Source organism: Camelus ferus, chromosome 7 (genome assembly GCF_009834535.1).
Source record: "Camelus ferus isolate YT-003-E chromosome 7, BCGSAC_Cfer_1.0, whole genome shotgun sequence".
NCBI classification, from domain to species: Eukaryota; Metazoa; Chordata; class Mammalia; order Artiodactyla; family Camelidae; genus Camelus; species Camelus ferus.
Genome location: NC_045702.1, coordinates 18,390,206 through 18,414,005, shown reverse-complemented (window position 1 = coordinate 18,414,005; position 23,800 = coordinate 18,390,206). Strand labels below are relative to the sequence as shown.

The window sequence follows — 23,800 nt, the reverse complement described above, 5'->3', positions numbered from 1 at the left end:
GAGGCAGTGGGAAAGACTCTTGTTTAGGGCTGCCCAAGCTGAAGGAGACAGGGGAGGATGTGGTTTTGCACAGCAAGGACGCGACACTGAAGCACTGTGTCTAGGCTGCTGGCACAGAAGTAAACCCCCGAGTCCTCTGGCTCTGCAGGGTGGACCTTCAGAGTGGAATACGTCCCTTCAGTCCTTTCGGCAGAGAATCGGTCTTTGAGCATCCCCGATGCATCCCGTACAGTGTCTCTTAGGAAGGACATCAGAAACTTCATCTCTCTCCCCACAGCATGTTGGTACCAAACAAGATACTCATGTCCAGAAACCGGGTCGCATCTCACACTCACGGCCTGTTCTCTATGACCCTGTGGCTGGGGAACTGAGCGACTCCAGCCAACAGGTGTCCTGGGGGAAGAGACGAGAACATAGAATACATGACAAGAATGGACTAGGAAAAGGGCAAAGTGGAGATTTTCAAATTTCTAAGGACTCACTTGCTCCCAGGAGGCAAAGGGACACCAAGCTGAGAAGCCTGGAAACCATGGCAGGGTCCAGATAAAAATGAGAACTTTTCCAGGTGAGAGGCCTTGCGAGGGTGAGCAGAAATGAAAGCAAATTCATATCCTGGTGGCCCCCTAGGTGTGGCCTGGCAGTGACATCACCGTGTTAGCCGCTGTCACCGTCTCAGGAGCTCCCTCTAGGAAGAACAAATTTTCTCCATAAAAAAATCCCCCTTGAGGGGTGATGAAACCTGATACCCATAAAAATCGGCCTGTTTATGCATTTAAGTAGGTATTAACCTCATCTGTGTTCCATCTCTACCTCGTCATCACGTCGCATTCTCCTCTTCCAGCGTGTCAAGTCCCCTCTGCCTCCCTCTTACAGGGGTACGATCGATTGCATTAGGGCCCAGCCGGATAACCTGGAATAATCTCTCCTTAAGATCTTAATCACACTTGTAAAGTCCATCTTTGCCGTCTAAGGCAACAGTCACAGGTTCCAGGGATGGGGACACGGGATGGGGGTCTTTGCGGGGGAAGTGGCACTGGGGGTCATTATTCAGCCAGCCACGCAACACAATATGTTTCGTTGATCAGTTTGGAAATGTTTATGGCTATCATTTTCCTGGAATACAAAGGAATCAACTTCAGCTGCAGGCTTCTTGCCCCGCCTGAGGTTTAGGAAGCAGCGGAGTGGAGGCCAAGAAGAAAGCACTGAGTCGGGGTCTGTCTGAGGGCTCTGAGTCTGGGGAGCAAGGACGATTAACAGCAACATCGCGAGTCAGCTTAATAGAGACTCTGGAGATCCAAAGGTGGGGAATTTATACATAAATAAGTCACAGGGATGTAATACACAGCACAGGGAATGAAGTCAATATTTTATGATAACTTTGTATGGTGAGTAATCTATAAATTATTGAATTACGATGTTGTACACCTGAAGCTAATATAGTATTTTAAGTCAACTAGACTTCAATTTTAAAAAGCATATATGAAATTAAATGGGACTTTTATTAATTGTTCTTAAATAATTTTATGTACTATGTATTAATCTGCAAAGTATTTCCCCTTTGACAGTTTATCTTAAGCATCCCTACCAGAATAAATAAATTACCTATTTGGTTTTCTTTTACTTTCTTTGTGCCTGTGAAGGGAAGCACAATACATGCAAATGAGATCAGATCATACATTCTAGGTCCATAACATTTTTTCAGGGCTTTTGTAGCCATCAAAAGTTTACCTATGATTGATGGATAAAAGTAACAAACTCAATTAAAAAACAAGAAATTCTTTCGGTAAAAGAAAAGGGGAGGGATAAATTGGGAGTTCGGGATTTGCAGATACTGACTGGTATATATAAAATAGATAAACAAGTTTATACTGTATAGCACAGGGAACTATAACTGATATCTTGTAGTAGCTTATGGTGAAAAGGAATATGAAAACGAATATATGTAGGTTCATGTATGACTGAAGCATTGTGCTGTACACCAGAAACTGACACAACATCGTAAACTGACTAGACTTCAATAAAAATATTAAAAAATACCTTGCAATGGCCTATAATGAAAAACAATATGAAAAGTAATATATACCTACAAATGAATTACTGTGCTGTGCACCAGAAATTAACACTGTTTTTTTAGAAGAGATAGAAATGGTTGAGAAGCAATAATGAAAAACAAAAGGGACATCAGTACCAATGAGGATCATTTACAGAAACCGGTAACACCGCTAGTTAATGCCTGCAAGAGACGTTCGATTCCCTATCACTCTACTTCCATGGGGAAGTCCGGACCCGGGGACGGTAACTCTAGGTTATGACAAGCACGATGGTGGTTATACGACAGCGCTTGTGTGATCCTGAATTTCCCGTGAAGCTTCAAACACAGGCCTCTTTAGAAGCCAATGCCACTGAAGCCTCGCGGACTGTATTAATATGTGGGCTGTAATGGAGCAGATGCAACATAAAATGATGGGCTTTGAAAACTCCCGCAACCCAGAATTAATTATACGTGAAACTCCAGAGAAGACTTTGTGGTCGTGGATCCCACATGTAGTTATTGCATGTAGACTCTTTCACAGGGAACAGTCTTTGGTCTTATCACCTCTACTGACATCTTTGACTTAATTAGTACAATTCTATTAACATTGAGAATATGATAAAAGGTTGGACCTAAGGGGCAGCAATTTTTAAAATTCTGAAATGTCTGGGTAAGTCTTTTGAAAAGAGAGAATGGTCCACTGGAAGCCTATGCTGATAATCACATGAGATGCTCCCAGGAGAGAGAGCTCACCTTGAAGTCAGGGTGGAGACAGGGGTCTGGCAGGGTAGACGGACCCAGTAAGACAGCCGTCATTCTTGGAAAGATGAGCAGATTCTACGCTGAGTTGTGTTGCCAGACTTTGTACGTTGGATGAGGTTCTCTGCGTGCTCTTGTTCCAGGTGAAAATTACTATTTTAGTGACTGGTGAATGATGTATGTAGTTGAATGAACCTTTGCACTAAAGCCTCAGTAAGACACTGGGGATCAAGACACAGACTTGCAGTCCTGCCCCTCCAACACAGAGAAGGAAAAGGCAAAGGCTGAGCAAAAGGTTTCCTCGCGCACTTCATCAACAGAGATGCCACTCCGCAGGAAACTATACCTGGGAGTGATGATGGAGCGCACGGGGAGCAATACTAGGGTCTGCTTATTGCCTTGCTTGGTAAATGAAATGGTACAGAGCAGAAGCATCAGCAGCGGCCGGCAAGTATTTTAGGGTCCAACAGAAAAAGGAAAGAATGCCATGGATGTCGTGGTACCCAAGAGAGGCAACATCCTTTTCGGGGTGATGTATAGCACAGAGTAAACCAGGGCTGGCGTAGAGAAAGAATTAAACACTACTCGAGTACGTGATTCATCTTGTTTGCATTCCCACGTGAAAACCCGTGGAATCTCCCCAAAGTATGGGTGGGTGAGGACTCTGCAGGGGGCTCAGATCCTGGACTAGTCAGAGGGGTGTTGGGAAGATGGTATGACTGATCCTTCATTCATTAGCCCCGCACTCCTCAGGCACTCTGGTGAGTATGGAGATTAAAAAAAAGTACCCAATATAAGCATAGTCGCTGCTCTCATTAACTCCAACATTTATTCATGTACGTTTTAAACAGCAAACAATCGAGTATGTTAACTGCCCTGAGGATTGATGTTCAGGCTGTCATTAGAGCACAGAGAAGAACTAATTCAGTCAGGGATTCAAAGAAATCTTCCTGGAGGAAATGACTCTGAATTGGTATGTAGAGAAATCATTAATTAGGTGTCCAGGTAGAGGGAACATTCTTGGTGAAGACCCAGGGGTGAGTCAGCGTAGGACATGTTCAGGTCCCAAGGAGGGTTGTAGAGCGGAAGGCAGCTGTGTAACTGAAGGAAAAGGGACGTTCACGTTAAGGAAGGGAGACAGGTGCAAAGACCGCATCGTGGAGTTGTTGAGAGGCTTGTAAAGTAACATAAACTTCAGATGTCAGCCAAGTCAATGAAAGACGCTGATGAATTTTAAGCTCCAGAGTACTTTGTGGGTGGGGGCAGGTAGCAATTTGGATGGTGGTTAAGGAATCCAGGCGAGAGGCAGCATTTGCTGGACCACAGTGTTATCAGTGAGGTTAAGAAAAGCTAGTAAAACTTGCAAGGAGTTTAATACTTAGAAGTGTGCAGGGAGGGTACATTAGGGGTGGGAAGGGAGTATCCAAGAGATGATGGGGACGACTTCTCCACCTTTGGCTTGGGCATTGGGGGGATGGCAGACCATTTGCTGAGATGAGGAAAATAGATAACAGATTAGTAAACAACTCAGAACGTGCTGTTCCTCCAAGCTACAAGACTTGTAAGAAGAGGACTTGAAATGTGGGGTGAAGTTTTGTTAAGTGAGTGAACTGAAAACACAATATTTCAGTTTGGGTAACAACCGATCCTCAGTAAGGAGAAAGGATGGCAGTGTGTGCAAAAGTCTTTTTCTAGGAAAGGAAAGCCTTACCCCTGGTGCTAGACTTAACGCAGTTAGCTGGCCTGCTTTGAAAAGCTCGTTGGCGCCAGAAAATGAGCGGAGGGCACGTTGCACAGGGGCTGCGTTGCCTCAGAGTCCCCACAGCTGGGGAGTCAGGGAAGGACTTCTGTGGGCACAGATGACGGGGGAAGTTTTTCCTTTTGGTTGGGTGGGGCCTCCCACGGGAGGGCGCCTCCCTGCCCTCGTGGCTGCCCTTCTTGTGCAGACAGCAGCTGCTGCGCCGCGCTGTGGATACGCTGCTGGCGCAGAGGTACAAGGAGGTCTGGGTGATGCTGGCCGACTCCAGGGTCAGGGAGAAATCCTTCTTCTCTTTCCGAGAAAACAGTGTACGCCATCAGGGATATCTCCCTTTTCAGTAAAATTAACATTCGTGAGAAGTAGATCAGCCTGAGACCCAGCCCTGGGTCTTGTCGATACCAGTACATAGCCTCGTGGTTCATATTCTGAGAACAAGTCACTGTCAGCTTCTTCCTGGTCTCTGTGATGGCGGTGTGTCGGGCTCTGGGTCACGTCGGGCTTCTACGGGGCCTGTGGGGGAAGGAGACAGAGCTAGAAGGCAAGCCGAGGAGGCACCTGATGCTGCAGCCCTTAGGAAAGGGCTCGAGCTAAGACCTGCAAGCTACAGGCGAGGTTGCCCTCGGGCTCTGGGTCTCACCTGCTCCCAGGAGCCAAAGCAGACCCAGCCCAGGAGCCGGGGGCCCATGGCAGTGTCACTCAGGCGTCTGCCAGCGCTGGGGGCTCTAGTTGGTTTCTGTGATGTCTCTTTCTCTGCAGCTACTTGGCCCTCAATTTCCCGAGAGAAGCCACACCCCTTTCCTTATAGGGAAACCAGAAGTGTAAACCAGGCGACTGTCCTGGCCAGCCTGGGCTGGGAGGCTTGTGATCCCTGTCATTTTTCCTCGCCCTCCTGGGAGGCTGCTGGTTTCTGTGCATTTGACAGCTTCTTGTTAGCACCTTTTTTGTCAAAGTTGAAAATATTTTGGATCTCTAAGATGGAAACTGGTGTAACGTATTTGATCATCACTTAGAAATATGAGAACGTGAAACATGCTATCATCAGAACTACACTTTTTCTAGGTTTCTACCTCTCATTCTACTCCGCAGAAAAATTACAAGTATATCCTGTCTTGTATGGCCATGGACATATTTTTCAGCCACGACCTTTTAAAAGAGTCTTGTGTGAAAATTTAGCCAAATCCCCGTTCATGGATTATTTTATTGGTCTGTATCCAGTTCAAGATCCTAGACCCAGGGCTCTTTTCTCGTTAGCAGCTTAAACTTAGTCACGAATGTGAATAACTGCTTTCCTCAAGGCTGGTGTTGGATGTATCTTTCCTCCCTTTCCTCCTCTCTCTCCTCTTAAAGGGGCTGTGAGAGGCAGAGGCGACATCTGCCTTCTGCAGCAACCTCACATTTATACCAGCAAACTCAGTTTCTTTGCTGCTTGGGGCGTGTGGCTTTGCTTGCTTGTGGTCTCCAGACGGGGCTCCACAGGGAAGGTTTCTGTCCCTGGAGAATCGTTAAGCCAGTCTGTGCTTTTCTGCTCTGGTCCCAGCCATGCGGAGCTCTGCCGGTGACTCGGGTGTCCCCGCATCATCTTAGCTCCTCCAGCAGCTCACAGATGGCTCCACTTTCTGGGTCTCTGTGCCCTTCCTGCATTGAGATAACTTCCCTGGGGCTGCCCAGAATATTTCCCCCCTTTAACTCCCTTGAGCTCTTCTTGGGCTATGTTGGAATCGAAGTATTCTTGAGAGGGGCGGAGGAGGAGAGGGAAGGAGACTGCCCCGTGCTCCTAATTGCTTCCCACCACAGCTAGAGCTTCACCGAGCCCCTCTGTATTTTGCTAAATCGTTATTATCTCCAGACAAGAAGTGGGTTCTCATCCCAGTTCTTGGGCTGCCGTCGAATCTCAGAGGTGGCTTTCTGGCCCCAGTCCCCTTCAGGTGGACATTTGGCTCTAACAATCCATGGGAGTGAGGGAGTCGTGACATTAACCCTACTCTAAGGAGGAGAGTTCTTTCTTTCTATATTTCTGCACCAATCCTTTCTGGAAAAGGCTGTAGGGAGCAAACCTGGTTCTACTTCCATCCTAGGTGTTCATGTTGTCCTGGCCAGTCCTCCATACCCTAGCTACGGGTCCAGGTACTCTCAAGAAAACACCCCCCCAGCAGTTTTCATTCTCAAGAAGCTGCCTCAGTAATAATTTTGTATTACCTAGGTAATACCTTGTCATCCCAAACTGCATCTGTAGAAATCTTTCACAGCTTACCCACATCCACAAAACCGAAGGATCTATTTATGCTCCTGTCCATTGGATTTCCCAGGTTCCGTGGTACTTCCAACATCGTAGAGGTGGACAATTACAACTCAGAGACTTGTACTTTATCCCAAGCATTTTCCATATTAGATTAACCCAAGATTTAGGAGGCTGCTGCTTCTATATTCCTACCCTCCCCCACTGGCTAATTCCCTCTCCTCAGACACCTGCTTCTCGCCTCCCTATGCCATGGACTGTGAGGCTGCTCTGGTCTCTTCTTTCTTTCTTCTCAACATCAACCAAGACCCTAAAGTGATACTGCTGAGCTGAGTCCCCAGTATGTTTGTACTTAGAAGCCAGTTGCTGTATCTTCCCACCCTTCTTTCCTGGAAACTTCCCTTCCCTCTGATCTCTCCTTCCCAAGGCCACCACAGCCAAGAGTTTGGGGAACTTCACTTCCCCAATGCGGGCCAGGCTCCTGTGTCCCTAACAAAGGGACTGGGAAGAAGAGAGAATCCTCCAGGTGGCCAGGAGCTCTGAAACGTCTCCTCCACATTTTGCACATTGATGTAAGGCATTCTGCTCTACACTGTCCATCCCCGTGTGTCTTACCCTGCGGGTCTTCAGTGCCTGCTCTCAGCCTCCTCCTCTGAGACACTGCTCAGTACACCTGCTGCGTCTCTCCTCCATCCTTCTTGGATGACAGTCTCTTGACAACAGTAAGTATGTCTGCCTTTATCCAACTGAGGAACCGTTTCTTTAAAACCCCTGTAGGAAGGACACATCTGTCCCTTTAATTATACAGCCATATTTGTTTTCCTGTGGGTGATCCTGAACCCAGACACAGACTATAGAATTTTCACCACACTTCAAATCCTGTTTTTACTTATCCTCAGGCCGTTTTTGGTTCTGAGGAAGTCATTCTATCCTGTATATTTTTCTATACTATATGAGTAACCTTCGAAAGACCTTGTGAGATTTTAGTACTGAGTTTTCTTTTAATTGGTCATATAGTATCCAATTTTATGTACACTTGTCTTATCAGTGTCTGAAATGCAAGTGTGTATTAAGTAATATGTTAACGCCCTCTAGTGGACTATCCCAGCAGTAGGCAGACTAATGGCCCCTTAAGATGCTCAAGTCCTAATCCCCCCAACCTGTGAATGTTTAGATTGCAAAAGGGAAGGAAGGTTGTGGATGCAGTTGAGGTTGCCTATCGGCTGACCTTGAGCTGTAGACAGTAGCGTGGGTTATCCAGGGAGGCCCAGTCTAATCATGTGTGTCCTTCAGAGCGGAGAACCTTTCCCAGCTGTGTTGAGGGAGACGGGAGCGTGGAAGAAGAGTCAGAGAAGGAACATTGCTGACTTTGAAGCTAGAGAAAGCGAACCACAGGGCAAGGAAATCTGATTCTGTCCAAGAGCCTTCAGAGAAGAATGGAGCCTTGCCAATTTTCTGATTTTAGTTGAGTGAGACCCATGTTGGAATTCGGACCTCCAGGACTGTAAGATAATAAATTTGTATTGTTTTAAGCCATTAAGGATGTGGTTACTTGTTGTAGCAGCAACAGAAGACAATTATAATCACCAACACTAAAATTAGTGGGGAGATGTGGTAAGAAAGCAACTAAGGCGGGAAAAGCAGAGGAAAGGATGATAACCTGGCAGGCAGGGCTCTGGGTGTTCTTGTGTGGGTGGGGGAGCTGGGGAAGGCAGGGTCACTACGTGTCTTGGGTTTTCCACTTTTGTGCAGAGGATGTGGCTGCGTTGATAAACTGCTGGTGCACAGGGACTCTGGTGTACCTAGAAGATTCAAGGATCAAGGGAGAGCATTCTTTTCTTTCTCTGTCTCTCCACATCTCCATCCGCCCTCCACCCCAACCTTTCCCTCTGCGTGCTTGAGTGTGTTTGTGTGGTCACCTCACAGTGGAAAGAAAGCTGGAAAGCCAATGGACTTCTTTGATATTCTCAGTAGCAGGAACAAATTCCAATCTCCTGCTATTTGGAGGGTGACTCCTTGGGTCACCCTGGTGGCTCTGTGCTCCTTAGCAGTGACCATGCACACCGTGTTGGCTATTGACTGTCAAATCACAGGAAGGATCTCTTCCCAACAGAATAGTCCATCCCTGAGGCTAGCAATGACTGCGGGGCTCCCTGCTGGAACATTCTGATCCTAAACCTGTGGAGATGAGGCATTTGCAAAACTGGAGCGTGTCAAGAACAGAAACTGGTAGCATCTACCTTTGAAAATGGCATCCCCTGTCCTTTAAAAAAACTAAAAGTGAAATTACCATATGATCCAGCAGCCCCACTCCTGGGCATATATCCAGAAGAAACTCCAGGTTGAAAAGATACATGCACCCCAATGTTCATAGCAGCACTATTTATAATAGTCAAGACGTAGGAGCAATTCCCCAGTGACAGCCAACAAGGAAACCGGGTCTCTAGTCCCAGCACCACAAGGAGCTGAGTCCTGCCAGTCATAGGGATGAGCTGGGTGGAGGAGCGGGGCTCCAGAGAGAATGCTGCCAGATGACACCTTGATTTTAATCTCATGAGACCTTGAGCAGAGAACCCAGTCCCTCCCATCCAGGACTTCCGACACACAGAGCCATGACATGATAAGTGGGTGATGTTTTGACCTGCCTAATTGCAGTGATTTTTTACCCAGCAATAGAAAACTAAGACAGCTGGCTGGCACCCAGCATCCTCCCTTGGGGACTGTACAGTGAAAAGTTCTGCTCCCGGATAATCCCTGAAGACAAACACATTTCATTTCTTTCTCACCCCTCTCCGCTCCCTCTCACACACACACTAAGTTCTTCCTAAACCCACACATTGTCTGACAACTTTTCACTACCGTTGCATCCGCTTTTACTTATGCTCAGGCCACTGCATGTCTGAGGAAGTCCCAGTACCCTATCTCCCCATCCAACATGGTTACTCATTGAGACACTCATGGAAGAATCTTTGGCTTTTTTTTTTTCTCCTTTCTTGACTTAATTGAACAGAATTCAGTTTCATCAAAATTTTCTTACAGCTGAACCTGAAAACTGAAGTTGGTCTTAGAAAATATTCACATTGGGTTAATATCCTTTCGTCTAGTAGAATATCAAAGAAGGGCAAAGACTTTGATTAGAATAGAGAGAGTGATTTAGACAAGAATGGGAAAAGGGAAGCAAAGAATATTAAGGTCAAAGGCAGGGCTTCAGTGCAGGCTTCTGAGGAAACTTCTAGTCGGGGTCAGGAATCTTGAGGACAGCACCCCCTCACTCCTCCGTTTGCCTCTCTTTTTGTGCGGAGAGGATGTGGCCGTGCAGCGCTTGGATTCACTGCTGGCGCAGAAGTACACAGATGTCTGGTTGGTGCTGGCTGACTGCAGGGTCAGGGGGAAATCGGCCTGATCTTCTCGAGAGACATGATACCCCTCAGGGACATCTCCTTGCTTAGTAGTTCTGGTACCAGTTGAGTAATAGATCAGCCGCAGCCCAAATCCTGGGTCTTGGCGGTACCAGTACATTGAATAATGATTCATCCTCTGTGAACACTGGAGAGTTAATTTCTGTTCTGTCTTCAGGATTCTGTGTCTTGGGGACTGTGTGACTGCAGCTTCTTTGAGGCCTGTGGGAGACAAAGCAGGGATCAAATAGAAACAGCCTGGGGAGCGGAGATGAGTGCTGCCTTCTTGATGAAACATTTTGCTGCCGGAGCCTGGGAAGCCAGTGACAAGGATTCCTGACCTCTGCTCAGGACTCACCTGCTCTGATGAGAAAGATAAGAGCACAGCAGAGGAGCCTGTTGCTCATGGTGGCAGCAGATGGAGAACACTGTCTGCTCCTGGGCTGAACTAAGTCTCTGATGCCAACACTTTTCACCCACTTCCTGGCCCGAGACCACGCCCTCCTCCCTCACTGCTTCAGAAAGCATCGCAAAGCCTCTTAGACTTGACTGAATGTGATAATTTCATTTATCCAGGTCACATGACTGTTTACGCCCTTCCCTTGAAGAATTAGCATGGCAGGATTTGCCTCTGTGACTTTTCTGATTTCCCTTATCTTTTGTAATATGGGGGTTTTGCATCTTTTGAATTTTCTCTGGACTATTGTGGTAAATTGATGTGTGTTCCCTGGACCCTTGAGTGTTTTCTCGGAACACTTCTGGAACTCTTTTCCATTTTGTCCTTATGTCCAACCTCGACTTTCACTCTAAAAGTACTCTCGTCTCTTTAGCCAGCCTAATGTTATTCTTTTCCACAAACACTGTATGTGCTTTCCAACCTCTGTGCTTTGCACATAATCCTACGTCCTCTCTTTTTCCTTTAGGCTGATGCTTAAGGGAGTGAAAAGGTGTGGGGAAGGGAACGAAGCAACCAGACGTACACAAATTTAGGAAAATCTCGTAGGTGCCCAGAGCACGTTCAGAGAGGATTTCATATGCTGTAGCAACTCATCTTAGCAGAGCTTCCACCGATGGAAGTGGGTATGGACAAATGCTGATGTAAGGACTTTCAGCAGCTGTCTCCCAACTGCTCTGAACAATGCTTGCTTTGGGAAAAAAAGCATTTTAGGGAAATTGTGGGATGCTCATCACCACAGATGAACTGAAGCCCAAATGTCATTGATGTGACTTTCTGCAATTTGACATTATTTCTAGGAAGGTTTTTTTCCCACAAATTCTAGGTCACCTAGGATGTGGCAGTGAATTACTATAGATAAACTGCTAGCACAGAAGTGTGAGGATGTCTCTAGGACCTGGAAGAAACCCTCCTTCTTCTGGGAGACACTCAGCAGGGAACCTTTTTCAGTGCTGCCCCCAACAAGTGAGCAGGGGGTCAGCCGCAGCCCCAACGCTGGGTCGTGGATGCTCTAGAACATTCTGTCATGACCAAAGTCTGAAAGACATTCCAGAAAAGCTTCCCCCCTGTTCTTCTCTAGGTTCTGGATTACTCTAACCTCCAGGTGACCTGTGGGAAAAGGATGCAGAAGGTACAAACTGTGTCCATCAGGAAGCCCAATGTTTTGAGCATGACAAAAACAAACAAAAACCCTGTGCTGGTGCCTAGAAATCCTAGGGTCTGAATTCCCCTTGTGCTCCAAGACCTCATCCACTTCCAAGAGATAAACTGAGAGCCTGAGCCTCGTGGCAGGATAGGAGAAGGAACAGGTCTTCCTCCAGCTGTCAACAGCCCATCGGTTGCTTGCCTGTGATGTCACTGTCTCCGCCCACACCCACAGCCCCACATCTACAGAGGTGGTGTCTTCCCTGCCTTTCACAGAGAGCCACTAGGCATTCGACTTTCCCGACCAATTCAGATTGGGGAAAACAATCACTCTTTTCGGTTAATACTTGCTATTCCCTTGCATTCTTTCTCACGCAGACTCAGTTCTTCATCCATGACACGCCCTAACAACTACCACTGCAGCAAAGTAAGTGGATAACATGAAGGTTCCAGAGGGAGACTGCCTAGATCTGAATGCTGGTTCTGTTACTTACTCTCATCTTGGGGAAGCGAGTGACTTGGTTTGTGCCTCAATTTTATGATCTGTAATTTGTTTTATTAAAAGTATGTACCTTATAGAGTTGCTGTAAGGATTAAATGAGTTAATATGTTAAGTGGTTATAACAATGCCTCGTACACAGTAATCACTCCTTCAAATTTAGCTTTCAAATTGGTAACGAGTTGTACTGCTACTAACATCATCATTTATTATTGAGTCTAATTTTGTGCTGGGGATTATATTAGGCAATCTGCATTCATTTTCTTGACTAAATAAAACCTGGGAGCCCCGAATTATTCACTCCACTTTCTAGACTAGGAAATTGTCTTTAGACAGGTTAAGTAACTTGGTAAAACTAGAAATTAACCGGATAGTCTAATTCCAAAACCCGTACTTTCAACTGTTAATGATGAAATTTTCAAGATTTTCTACTCTGTATATTCCTCTCTATTTTCTCTCTCTTTTAAAGAGTTTGACTGGAGACTTCTTACTATGGGAATTATTTTTCAATTTACTCCAGCTTCTATAACTAAATGACACTTAGTAAGCTATCCCCCAACTGCCTGAAATTCAACAGTAGCACCAAGCTGATGCCTGCCACTCTGATGGCCCCTCCAGTGGCAGGGAGGGGATTCTCCTAGGAGAACTGCCCTCCTCTGAGCCCAGGGATCAGTGTGGAGTGCCCTGCTGGAAGATTCTATCCCTGAACCTGTGCAGGTATGACATTTACAGAAGTGGGCCAATTCTGGGGTTATCCACCCTTCAAACTGAAATCACCAGAATAAAATATTGTCTTTATTCCATGCCTCTTTTTTAGCCCTCTCCACAGAGGGGTCTCCATCAGCCTCCCATTTTAAGCTGCTTTACAACAGGGTTTTCGTTCACTCAATTAGGGAGGAGAATGAGACCTGGGACATGGGAGACTGGAGCAACGAATAATTTTGGGGGTGAGTAGAGAATAGTGGGGCACAAATTCAGGGTCAATTCCAGGAAAATATATTTGACTCTTTTTTTGTTTGTTGAATACATTTTTATTGAACAGCTACTATGTGCCAGAGCTACGATCAGACACTGGGATACAAGCATGAACCCAAAAACGCCTCTGCTCTCATGAAGCTTCTAGTTTTGCGTCCAGTATATCTCAACAGTCCTGGATCCTGGGGTTACAACGTAAAAGGATATGAAGTCCAGTCTCTCCAAGGCCATGCTTGCCTGTGAGGAGTGAGATGGGGCCAACATTTCAAGCTGGATTATAAGGACAAAAGTTGGGGTTTCTTTAAATTGATGTAGGACCACAGAGAAAATGAATGATTTATCTTTCTGGGAAGGAAGGGAGGACTTCACAGAAGTGGTGTGGTTTTAAGTAAGATTTGTAGGAAAAGAAATAATTCTCTGGTAGACTAGACAGAGGGACCAGCATAGGAAAAGTCCAGGGGCTTATGACATTTTTGGAGTTTAGAAAAGGTTCAGTACAGCTGGAAAGCACAGTTGAGGGAGGATGTGAATAGCTGCAAAGGAAGATAAGTTTCTCCTCCTCCTCGTCTTTACCCTTCAATGAAAGTGTGCAAGAGGAGCAGGAGCTGCTGTTTTTGTAGCAGAGGGAGGCTTGGTGTTGGCTGTGTACAAGTGGTAGCTGCTCATAGAACAGCTCACTCACTTCTTTGCCATGAATCCAGCAGTTCACCCGGCATCTGTTTAAGAAGCACTCACCATCATCGGCATCAGAACCCAAACTACATCTTTCTCCTACCTGAGTACAGCGAGGATTTTACTGCCTCGGCATCCAGCATCACCCCCAACACTACCCAGCAGGACAGACATCCGTCCACCCTCTGAGACTTTGCTCTGCTTTGTTTCTGTCTGACTTATGCCCTGTGACCGTTCTTATTCAAAATGTATCAGGAAAACCAGTAGCCCAAAGAGACTCTGTTTGGGAAAATAAGACAGACAGTGGTGAGGGAAGCCTCCCATACTGCTATTTGGAACACGGGGCTGGACTGAAACAGATGAAGACTTCTTGTGTCAGGACAGTGATGACTGGAACTGTAGGAGTGAGCCCTGCAGATGAGAAGAGTAGACCACGGAAGGTGGAGAGACAGCTCGTGCAAAGGCTCAGAGGGGGTCAGAGAGCATCGGTTCAGTGATGCTGGAATGAAAACCAGCAGGGGTGAGGGGACTGAAGGCCAGCTAGATCTCCAGAGTCCAGACTGTGAAATACCTTTGTGTCAGGTTAAGATATCTAAATTTTACCATGAATGTAAAAGAGAAGCATAGAGAATGTGTGAAGGGGCTGGGAGAATGATCAGATTTGTGTATTATGCATGTCACTCTAGTGGCAATGAGGAGGAAAAGGTGGAAGAGGACAAGAGGCAGGGAAGAAGCGTTCTTTTTTAAAAAAAATTAAATTAATTAAACTTTTTAAATTGAAGTACAGTCAATTACAACATGTCAATTTCTGCTGTACGGCATAATGTCCCAGCCATGCATATACATATGTATATTCATTTTCATATTTTTTTCATTGAAAGTTACTACAAGATCTTGAACATACAGAAGGATTCGTAACCCTCCAGGCGTCGCGTCAAAACACCTGACCGTAGAAGACAGGGCTCCCCGATTTCGCTGGTTCGGGCGCCTACAACAGAGGGTGATGAGCCCTGCGGGGAATAAGCTGAGCTGAGGAACGTATAAATTAGGAATGTGGGAATACCTAGTAGATGGTTCACAGAACTAGCTTGGAACTAACGAGAGATGCAATGTGAATCGTGGATTGGATAATATTATCCAAGATGCACGTGCAGATCGAGAAGACAAGAATAAAAAGTCCAGAAATCAGGATAAAAGAAGGAAGAGAAGAGGAAGAGCCCACACGAAGGACTGCAAAGGAGTGGACAGTACTGTGGGGTTCAAACGTAAAGAAAGATAACCAAGCGGTGTCCTTTACAATCAAATACGTATCTTGTTCTATGGATCGTTTTCTCACAGGCTGAGCCCCTTCAGAGAAGAGACCAAGACAAAGACTCCGCCTGGCTTTGCTCTCCGGAAACCTCAAGACGGGGGGTTCACATCTGGGCCAGCAGCCACTTCTTCTCAGGGGACAGAGGGCCCCAGCCCCGACAGCGGGACTTTCATCCGCTGCCTGAGTAACAGCAGAGTTATTCACGGTCCCGGGTCTGGCCTTGTGTGGATGCAGGCCCAGTTCTGCAAGATTCGGTGTGTCCAAGCAAGAAGCACTGATCTGTGGAGTAGCTTCCCAATGGCCAGGACGGTCTCCAAAGGGGTCCAGGGCTAAATACAGGGAAGCTTTTGGAGGGTTTTCTTTGCAACTACAATTTCTGTTCCTTGTGTCTCATGTAGATTTAGTTAAAACTCCATTCATTTCGAGGTAGAATTGTGAAAATCATCAGTTCACGTCCTTCTGTGATTTCAGTGTTCAAAGCCACGGAGTGAGGACCCGAGGGCTGAGAAGAGGGTCTGCGTGGGAAAGGAAAAGGCTTTTGAGCCGCTGTGTGTGAAGTAACACGCTTTACGTGAGGAAGGAACCGTTAACCAGAGATGACGGTCTGTGGAGAAAATCAAAGGAAGCGTTTCCTGTTTCCTCCCCTGCAGGTCGCCATGAGGCAACCGTCAAATACCATCCCACTTATCTTGCTGGACACAACTGGTGCCGGCCTCAGCAGGGCGGTGCAGGAGGGCGCAGGGGACGGGGCAGTCCGACCGCGGCTGGACCATCCCCCGGCTTGGTCGAGGCCGACCCGGGCACAGCCCTCTTCCCAGCTTGCTGCTCAGACCACACTGGCCGCTCAGGGCTGGGGAGTCGGTGGACACCTGCAGTGGCTTCTGCAGTTTGAGATGAGGTTTATGAAGGTGGGGCTTCCTCACTTCTGCGAGGACCTTTTTTGTGCTGTCTGTAAGTGCCTGTGCAGTGCTGTGCATTCACTGCTGGCACAGAAGTATCTAGATGTCTGTGAGGGGCTGGTGGCCTCCAGCGTCAGGGGAAACTGGTCCTTCCTTATTCTGGAGACAGTGGACTCGGAGGGGCGATCTCCTTTCTCTGTGGTGTTAACCCCGCGTGAATAATGGATCAGCTGGGGTTCCATTCCGGGGTCTTGTCGATACCAGTACATGCTCTCGTGGTCCATGGCTTGATTACATTCCAGAGTAATCTTCTTTCCTGTCCCTATGACAGCGTATCTTGGGGTCTGGTTAACATCGGCATTTGTGAGGCCTGAGAGATACAGAATAAAATTGGCAACTGAGTCCAGGATGGGCCTGAATGCTGAAGCCAAAAGCAAGCCTAGTACAGAGAAAAATGTTTCTTCCTGATTTTAGAGAATTCTGTGTCTATGACTTACCCGCACCCAGAAGGGAAAGGGCCACATAGCAGAGGAGCCTGACGGCCATGGCACAGTCGGGGTGAGAAGGGTGTCTCCCGGCTCTGGGGAAGTGGGACGGGCTCTTAATGAAGTCGCTCAGACTGCGATGACGTAGTCCTTCTGGGCCCCGCAGCTGTCCTGTTGATACCGTAGTGTCGTCTAGACGCTTTTACCCATCAGAGCACTGATATTTTTGTCCACGTCTCTCATCCAAAGAAGGCTAGATGTTTTGCTGGTCTTAACTCAGGTCTCTGTTTTGACAAAATTGCACCTGTATTACAAGCAACGAAGATGAGAACGGTAACGCTTCAAAAGCTCGTAATAGGAGGACTTGACCTGATCAGGGAGGTCGGCAGAGGCAGTGATGCTCGAGGTGAGTTCTGGGGAACGGGCTGGAATGAAGTCTGCAGAGCTGAGAGAGAAGAACGTTTGGTGAGCAGCGCGGCTCAGTCAGACGGGGTGCAGGGACCATCTGGCGAGGATTAAGTGGGGCAACCCCTTAGGTAACACGCGTGAAGGGCTGAAAGCAGTAACTGGCATTCACCGGGTTCTCAGAAAATGTAGTATTATTGCGTGATAATCACACAACGTTCCCCGTCTCGCTTCTCACTTTTCGGTGTTCAGATTTCACTCACTTCATCAACTTGGGCTCCATGGTACAAGGTTCATCTTTCTTTAACTGCACTACCAATCGTGCCAGGATGGAAAATTCAGATCTGCAGCTATTTTCCAGTACATACTTGGGTAACATTGGCTAAACATATTTGGATGCTGCTGCTATGAACAGAATCCAAAACAACCACTCTTCTCTCTCCTCTCTCTTTCCTCGTGTCATCTTGAGAAAAGTTTTTAGCTGTGACTTTGAGCCACGAAGATGAATCCCAGGTTTCCTTCCCCCTTTGTCTGCTGCCTCTGCCCCAGTTCACTAGGATACACACCCAATAAAACTTCTGCTTGCAGGCTGCTGACCTGGGCTTTTGGATGTTGGCTATTACAGCTCCACTGTTTAAGGATCACCTCTTCAGCTTTCTTGGATGTATTAACACCGGTAGGTCCCTGCTCACTCTTGCTCTCCCCTGTGTCCTGAACGAATATAACGCTTCTGACTTACAGACCCTGAAATACTCTTATTAGGGGCTCTCTTAAGATAAAGGTAATCATTAAAATCATTGGTGACATTTGGTCTTTGCTTTTACTATGAAAGCTGGTCTTCCATTAATAGGAAGTGGCCAGGAAGAGAAAAATCAATGAAGCTTTACTGCCTCCTGCTGGAAAAAAAAAGTGGAATGGGTGATTAGAGAGAGATCTGGAGAGATTCTTTCTGATGAATTTTAAAGAAACAGGAAGGAGAGAGACTTCCAGTTGATCTAAGTGTGAGGAGATGTTAGGATTGAGTGATGAGTCGATAAAAGTTCTCAGCAGGGCCTGGGTGTAAAATCTTTATCTCGCGGTAGAGATGGCTAAAGAAAGAAGGAAGATAGAGAGGGGTAGATCTTGGGTTGGGAGTAGATATGAGTGAGGCTCAGGTCCTGCTCAGAGGAAGGGATGCTTGAAGGCAGGGATAAACCACGTGCCTCTTGTTGCCTGTGCAGGAATGACTCATGCGTGCCCACCTTTCCGGTCCAGCGAGGGAAGTCTCTGGAGCAGCTGACGAGAATTTTTAAATGTCAACAATTAGGGATACAGGAATCATCAGAGATAATTGTTACATACATCTGTATGCATTTTTGGTCCAGTAAAAACACCCTGTCTCATTTTCTAGTCTTCTTTGTCTTCTTATATAATTGTGCTTAAAGGACTTGCAGGTCGGGGGTGTGTGGAGGACTTAAACACCCACCAGAGCTCAGAAAACATGTTATTTGGAAGAAAATCCTGAACTACTTGAGATGTGTTTGAGTCTATTTCCCTCTCCTGTCCTCTGTCCCATCCTTCTACTTTTTCTTCACTAAATCAAACAATGTTCTCAGTTCTAAGGCTGTCAAACTGGAGGGACATCACTCTCAAACTAAAGAACACAGTCTCAGGAAGGGTGAGAATAAAGTGATTTATGAAGGACTACACCAACTGTGGTAGTTTTAGAATGGATAGGAGCCGAGTCTTCCCTGTCTGTAGGAGTCAGAAAAGCCTTTATGGAGAAGCTAATCTCACAGCTAAGAATGAAAGGACATGCAAGAGTGAGCCAGGCGGTCAAGCAGCAGTGACCCACTTCAGACACAGGAGAAGCCTTTGCAAAGGTGAGGCCCTGTGATTCGGCTTGTCCCCTTCAGTGAAATACGAAACAGTCAGTAGAGCTGGACTCTCAAGTTCTGCAGTGAATTTGGAAGACTTGGTCATACTTTTAGACAGAGACCTCTTCATGGAGGGCTTTATGGAGAACGTTGGACTCAATCAGGCTGGTGGGATTGTCCAAGACAGAGGAGAGCCGATGCAGTAAGAGGCTGGCGGACCAGTGAGAAGAACACTGCATCTTTTCTAAGTGACAGGTGATGAGGGCCTGCAGTAAAGTAGAAGCAACGAAGACAGACAGGATCAGCTGAATCAGATAAGCGTGCGTGTCGGAAACCGTGATGAGTACTCCGGGCTGTCCCTTTAGGCATGAAGGCCATCTCCCCCGCCGCCTAGGCGTGCTGCTGGCTGGCGGCCCTCCTTGTGAGGTGTCTTGGCTAAAGGGACCCCTCTTCCCCCGAGGGCAGCCCCCTTCTCAGGGCCATCGTGTCCAATGTGGCTGCACTGAATGTGGGCATAGACCCGGCCTCCTCACCTCCCCTTCGGGTAATTCTAGGGGCCCCCTCCGCCTCCCAGCTCCCTGTGGACTCAGCTTAGGCCTTGTGGAGGCTGCAGGACTGCCCAGCTTCTCCTCTGCCCCATGCAACTTCCTTCTTTTCCCTTCTACCCATGTTGATCATAAGGGCACTTTCTAATAATCTTCCTGAACACTAATGTCCCTTGCAAAGTCCATTTTCCAGGAAATCTGAATCGATGACAATCTGTAATACAGAAGTAATAGATTTATCAATGGATGTAATGCGAGGACTAATGGAAAAGAGGAACTTAGAACCATCATTCCACTCACTGAGATAGAAGTACAGTATATGGGCCAGAGTGGATGCATGTAGGGGCGGGGAGCCAATAAATTCAGGAATAAATTACTTGAGTTTGAATTGTAGGCCATCCAGCTGGAAGTGTTGAGGAGAAGACTGAATTTATCATTTAGGAAGTCATGTAAGAAATTGTCACGACCATGGATGGGAAGGTTAAGGGTAAATATTTATACTGAGGGGGAAAAAAAGGCAGAAGAAAAGTCCAGGGAAATCTACTAAAAATGTCCAGTAAACTGTAAAATGGAACAGTTACAGCTCATGAGAGAAGAATTGTATTACAGGTGAGATGGCTTGTGAAGTGTGTATAGAATGCTGGGAACCAAACTCCATAGAACACTGATCTTTTTTTCCCAAGGGAATACATGAAACAGGACCTCATGAAGTGACACTGGAAAACAAAAAGAGGTATGACTCCCCCCCTCGCCCCACAGTTAGAAGCGGTAGAAAACAAAAGCAATTTGATTCTTTGTGCCTGAACATCACCAGATCCTGTGGATTCTTCTGTTCAAATAACTGAGGCTTCCACGGTAAGAAGAGAAAGCACATTAGGAAGGCTTTAACCTGGTCCGCAGGCAGACTCTTACATCATGCTTGGCAGTCCTTGATTGAGTATCTTTGTGCCCACAGTTCACTGGCTCCTAAGAGGGTTCGCCCTGCAGGGCAGTCGGGGTCTTTTTTTCCAATGCCTTGAGAGAAAGAGGAATCTCCAAGCTCCTAGCTTTGCCTCCATGTTGGACAGTAGGCGTATTTTTTTGAATTCAGTAGTACATCCAGGAAATGAAACAAGTCTTTCTGCTCCTGCAGGTTAAGATTAATCTCAGGACAGATTCAAGTATGGAGCAGTAGATGAAAGATCATTTTTATAGATCACTATCTCTGGTAGTTGAACTCCACCTTCTGAGTCAAATTGAACAGTAATTAAATTTACTTAGAACGAAGTTTTAGAAAACAAGCTAGTCTGTCTGTTCTCGGTATCAAGGCAACCACGTATAGAGCTAAACAGCAGGATCTGGAGGGCCCAGGACTGAGAAAGGCTGGCAGGGTAGATGGGGCCACCAGCAGGGACAGAATGGGTGGGGATGCTGCAGAGTGGGTAGAGGGAGACAGGTGCCACAGGACCACTGAAAACCACACTGTAGAAGAGCCAACAAGAGATGCTTTTATTGAAAGTCATCATGGTGTTCCCGAATGCTCAGGTTCATTCTCCTAGGAGGACACTATGGGGCTAGCCCCACCAGAACAGGTAACGCGGGTCAGAGGATAGCTCTAGTCTAGCCTGTGCTTTTGGAGTCATCCCATGGCCTGGGAACCCTAACCCAAGGTGGCCCTGAGTTCAGATGGAGGCTCACCCAGGCACAGAATGACCTTGAAGGATCCTACAACTCGCATCCAGAAAGACTTCTGAGCCCTCCTGAGCAAATGTGCTGGTCTTCCTGTGCAGAGCGCAGGTGGGCAGGAAGCACTGTGCAAATAACTGCTGGCACAGAAGTAAAGGGCTGTCTGGTTGGGGACAGGAGTCTCCAGGAACAAGAAGAATTTCGCCTTCTCCGCACGAGAGACCCTATAGCCATTGGAGAGCTCTCCTTTGTTGGTATCATTGACATTGTAGGAGGAGTAGATCAGCCGGAGCCCCAGTCCTGGGTCTTGTCGATACCAGTACATATAATTGTGACCCTTAGTCTGAAAACATTCCAGTAAAACACTGTTTCCTGTGTTTGTGATCCTATTCCGTGGGGTCTGAGTAACACCAGTATCCATGGAGCCTGTGAGGAAACAAGGCAGAAACTGGAGGGAGTCTGTGCAGGTTCCTCTTGCCACAGTCTCGAGGGAGAAGCTTCAGACCCGGAAAATTTAAGGCAGGGATTCCTTATGTTTCCCTAACTCACCTGTTCCCAGGAGACAAAAGGCCACACAGCAGAGGAGCATGGAGCCCATGGTGGGGAGAGGCAGGATGGAGGTGTTTCCAGCTCTGAGGTTTGGGGGAACAGGACATGGAAATAGGAAACTGCAAGGATTCAGTAGGTGATGTCACTGTCCCTCCCAACTGAGTGGGTCTCAGAGAAAGATGCAACCACACCCCTTCCCACCACACCCCGCAAGGATCTAACCTTCAGTGCCGCACTTGTCTGGCGGGTGGTGCTTTGGCTTACTTAGTGTGTGTCCTATCAGCGGATGCGGAACTCCTGCTCCTTCCGCTTCCTGGTTCTTCTCTGCCATCTGTCGGAAAGCAGTCTCTCTCCCTCTTCTCAGAACCTCTCTATTTCAGTTGTTCAAGGAAGCATCACCATCCCAACTGAATAGGGCACAGAGAAAGGTCAGAATCCTCTCAAATAAAAGGAGTCTAGTCTCACTGGAAGGCTGTGACCCTGTAACATTTCTCTTTTTTTTTTTCTGCATTTATTTTTTCTAACTCAGGTCTAGGTAATTTATGTGATTTGAATATATTCATCATAAATGTTGAGATTTTTTTTTAAAGAGAAGGGAAGCACGATAACTTTGTTCCAAGTTGCCACTGTTCTTTAAGGGCTGCTGCTTTTTGGTCAGTATTTTCTAGATGCAGATCTTCGCTTAAAGTATTAGCTCATTGCAGGAAGGCACTCACTCAATGTGGGTAGGGTTTGGGATTTCAAACCAATACTTAACATCTTCACTCATATTTTGAATGAACTGTAAATGGTTCCTTAAAGAAATATTTTTGGCATAACATAAATTGTTCCTGATTTTAGGAGGAAAGTGTTCAATATTTCAGTGCAACAAATTACAAATAACAGCACAGTGAGACACCAATGGTGTGAAATCCTGTGTGACGGTCGTAACAGGCAAAGTTGGCAGCCTGGTCTTGTCCTGGCTCCCCCTGGTCCATGGATACATCATGGCATCTCACACCAGTCAATCCTGCTGCACATAACATTGGAAAAATCTCCTTTTTAATATTTTTTCTTTCAATTATGAAATGTTCTAACACATACCGAGTACATACAATAGTATAATGAGCTTCCATGTTCCCACATTACCTGGCTTCAATAATCATCAACACATGGCATCTCTTGTTTATTCCCTGTTTGCTTCTCTCTCTCCTGTGTTATTTTGCACAGTGCCTGATTTATTTGGAGCACCCAAGCACATTTTACAGCCAGTGCATCATTCCATATGACACATTCCCTCCCTTGTCTCTCTTTCTGAGTACAGTTTTCCATTAATAATACCGCTAGATATGTGGACTTGTTCCAATAAATTTTATATCCTTGGGTTCAATGAACACAAACAAGGTCATTATAATAAAAATCATCAGTTTGGTCTTGTCCTTAATGGGAAAATGTAATTGCCCTCATTTGCAAATCTTAAGCATGCTTTTTTGCTGCCCCCTGCTGAAGGCAATGATGTGAGTGAAGAGAGATTTGGGAGCTGAATATAACCTGTTATTGGGGGCAGGGTCCCATCAGTTGAGAGAACAGAGGACTCAGGTCCGGTGGAGTCCTACAGGAGGAGTCTGTAGACACATGGCAAGGAGCGGAGACGCAGAAATCATTCTGGGAGCAGAATCTATGCCTGAGGAGGAGTGAGAGACTATTATCAGAGGAATGAATGGGAGAGATACATAACGGATGCGAAGGGAATTGAAAAAGACATTCTAATTTCTGGGCAACCAAGAAGGTCCTTGTTGGCATGGACCAATATTCCCTCTACTCTGGGTGGCTCATATGGCTCTCAAACCTTATCTATAATCCACTTTTCCTCTGACTTACCTTCCACAACAGGCAGAGCACAGACCTCTCGGTCTTACCCACATACCATGCTCCTTGCCACATATGTGCTGTGTGTTCAGAGGTGATCTTAGGGACAATGAGAACACTCTTCTCATTTGTGAATCGTTAATCTATATAACAAATGTCCTCTGGTACAAAGGATGCCAAAGGAGAAATGATATTTTATCACTAGTTAGTCAAAAGAAAATTTTGTCTACCTTCAACTCACAAGGGTGTTTTCTTCTAGAAGATTTGTAGTTTTAGCTTTGACACTTAGTCCTATGACCCATCTCA

The 23,800-nt window shown here is 46.5% G+C and overlaps 1 long non-coding RNA gene and 2 gene segments (V, D, J or C); 1 reads left to right on the top strand and 2 right to left on the bottom strand.

Moving 5' to 3' along the window:
- Positions 1–23,800, bottom strand: part of LOC106729699 — a 387,064-nt gene that overhangs the window by 128,788 nt on the left and 234,476 nt on the right.
- LOC116664833 lies at positions 16,147–16,751 on the bottom strand. The segment is given in 2 exon segments: positions 16,147–16,511; positions 16,639–16,751. Coding segments are annotated over 2 exon segments (399 nt in total).
- Positions 16,902–18,413, top strand: LOC116664837. Its single transcript, XR_004321312.1, has 3 exons — positions 16,902–17,032; positions 17,620–17,707; positions 18,252–18,413. It is a non-coding gene; the product is annotated as an uncharacterized LOC116664837 (long non-coding RNA).